Source organism: Laccaria bicolor, genomic scaffold (genome assembly GCF_000143565.1).
Source record: "Laccaria bicolor S238N-H82 LACBIscaffold_8 genomic scaffold, whole genome shotgun sequence".
NCBI classification, from domain to species: domain Eukaryota; kingdom Fungi; phylum Basidiomycota; class Agaricomycetes; order Agaricales; family Hydnangiaceae; genus Laccaria; species Laccaria bicolor.
The window spans coordinates 81,582-83,196 of NW_001889879.1; the positions used below are offsets into that span (position 1 = coordinate 81,582).

Consider the following 1,615-nt stretch of genomic DNA (forward strand, 5'->3'; position numbering starts at 1 on the left):
TGCATCCTGTCAGGCGGTCCAGGCCCTGTCAGCCGCTCGACACAGTGACAAAAGAGTGAATGCCGGTAAGAGCGTAAGCGGTGCACTCAGCCCCACTCAGTCTCCGTAAGCGGTGTACTCCGATGGGGTAGGATGGGTATTCACCTGTTCCGGGCTCGTACCAGAAGCCCTCTGGCATGATCGTAGAACAGAAGGAGGTTGGAAGGAGGAGCCTTGGAGGAGAGAAAAGGACAACAATGCCAGGTTTTCGGGAAACAAGATCCTACAAAATCCAAACCAGATCCAATCAAGTGGCGATGCAGGTAATATTCCGAAGATGTTGAAAATTTATTCAAGTACAGAGTCCTAATACGTTGCAAGTGCTGAAAAAAACTCGAATTCACTTATAATGTTTTAATGCTGAAGAAAACAGGTCGTCAATATATCTGGGTGAAATTAACGATAATAACACAGAACTCACCCAATCACCGGGATGGTTTGGTCTGCAATAGGTAGCAAAGGGAGCGTTCCCAACACAGGGCAAGTTAACGCAAGAGCACGATCCTCCAATGTGCTGGCAGGATCAACGGACATGTAATCCCAAATGTCGGTGTCGACGATATCGCTCCTTTTCCCCGTTGATGTACCAAAACATTTCTGAGAACGTATGGTTTATAAAACGTCATTATGGATGCCTTACCCAAACTAAAACTTACCTTGAAGACGTCGAAGTTTTTGGAGAGAAGTGGCAACTTCACCTTAGGGTTGAATATGCCGAACAAAGCGGCAGAAGCGCCTGCGTTAACGTTGAAGCCGGCGCCAATTCCAAAGCAGCCGTTAAAGGCGGCTATAGTAGAGGGTATTGGCGCTGGAACTGATATGGCGGAAGAAGGCGCTATGTAATAATGTTAGCGTTGTTGGTACTTATTCACTCAGGCACGGTCGACTCAGAAAAAAACCCACATGGCGGATTGAGAGGAATAATAGTTTCAGAGGTCCCGCCGAGGTCGAGCTTCATGGAAGAAGAGGCGTCGAGCTCGAGGGAGACTTTCGCTTCAGCTGCACCATTCAACGCAGTGATGCCGAGATTCAGGCTCGGAATGAGATGTGCTTCCACTGTGCCCGTGGCTTTTGCAGATGGGCTCACAGAAAGCGTGATGGCTAATAAATTATGATCAAGAGACATCGAAGGCGAGCGAACGTCGAAACGTACGAGTATCACCGACTTGGAAGGTTCCACCAGAGGCGGCCTTTTTGTTAGGTGGGAACACCAATTGCATTTTATCAACATGATAATGAATGCCGACCGAGTGTAGCCTTTGCTTGGGCGTCGATTCGGAAAGAAGGGCCAAGGGTCAATACCCTGCAGATCCAATGCATTAGAGCTCAAGTGGAAGGGGACAGGAGGAGAGATGATTACCCGAGGAAGTCGAGACCTGGAATACCCAGCTCGTACAATGAATTTCAGAGAATCTGCGGGATACTGAGTGAGATGCAGAACTGAATGACCCTGAAAAATGACAATCCTTTTGCCGAGTAAATTGCGGAAAACAGTGATAGTGTTTTTAGAGTCCTTACATAACTTTTCCTATATTTCCGATGTACTGTACAAGTGATCAATATACCAGAGACGAGC

The 1,615-nt window shown here is 47.5% G+C and overlaps 1 protein-coding gene across 1 annotated transcript; it reads right to left on the bottom strand.

Moving 5' to 3' along the window:
- Nucleotides 1-383: 383 nt before the first annotated feature.
- LACBIDRAFT_317836 (uncharacterized protein) lies at nt 384-1,259 on the bottom strand (the record flags this gene model as incomplete). Its single annotated transcript, XM_001879344.1, has 5 exons — nt 384-399; nt 461-636; nt 696-874; nt 943-1,140; nt 1,193-1,259. 5 exons carry the CDS (start codon nt 1,257-1,259, stop codon nt 384-386), a joined length of 636 nt encoding a protein of 211 aa, XP_001879379.1.
- Nucleotides 1,260-1,615: the final 356 nt, after the last annotated feature.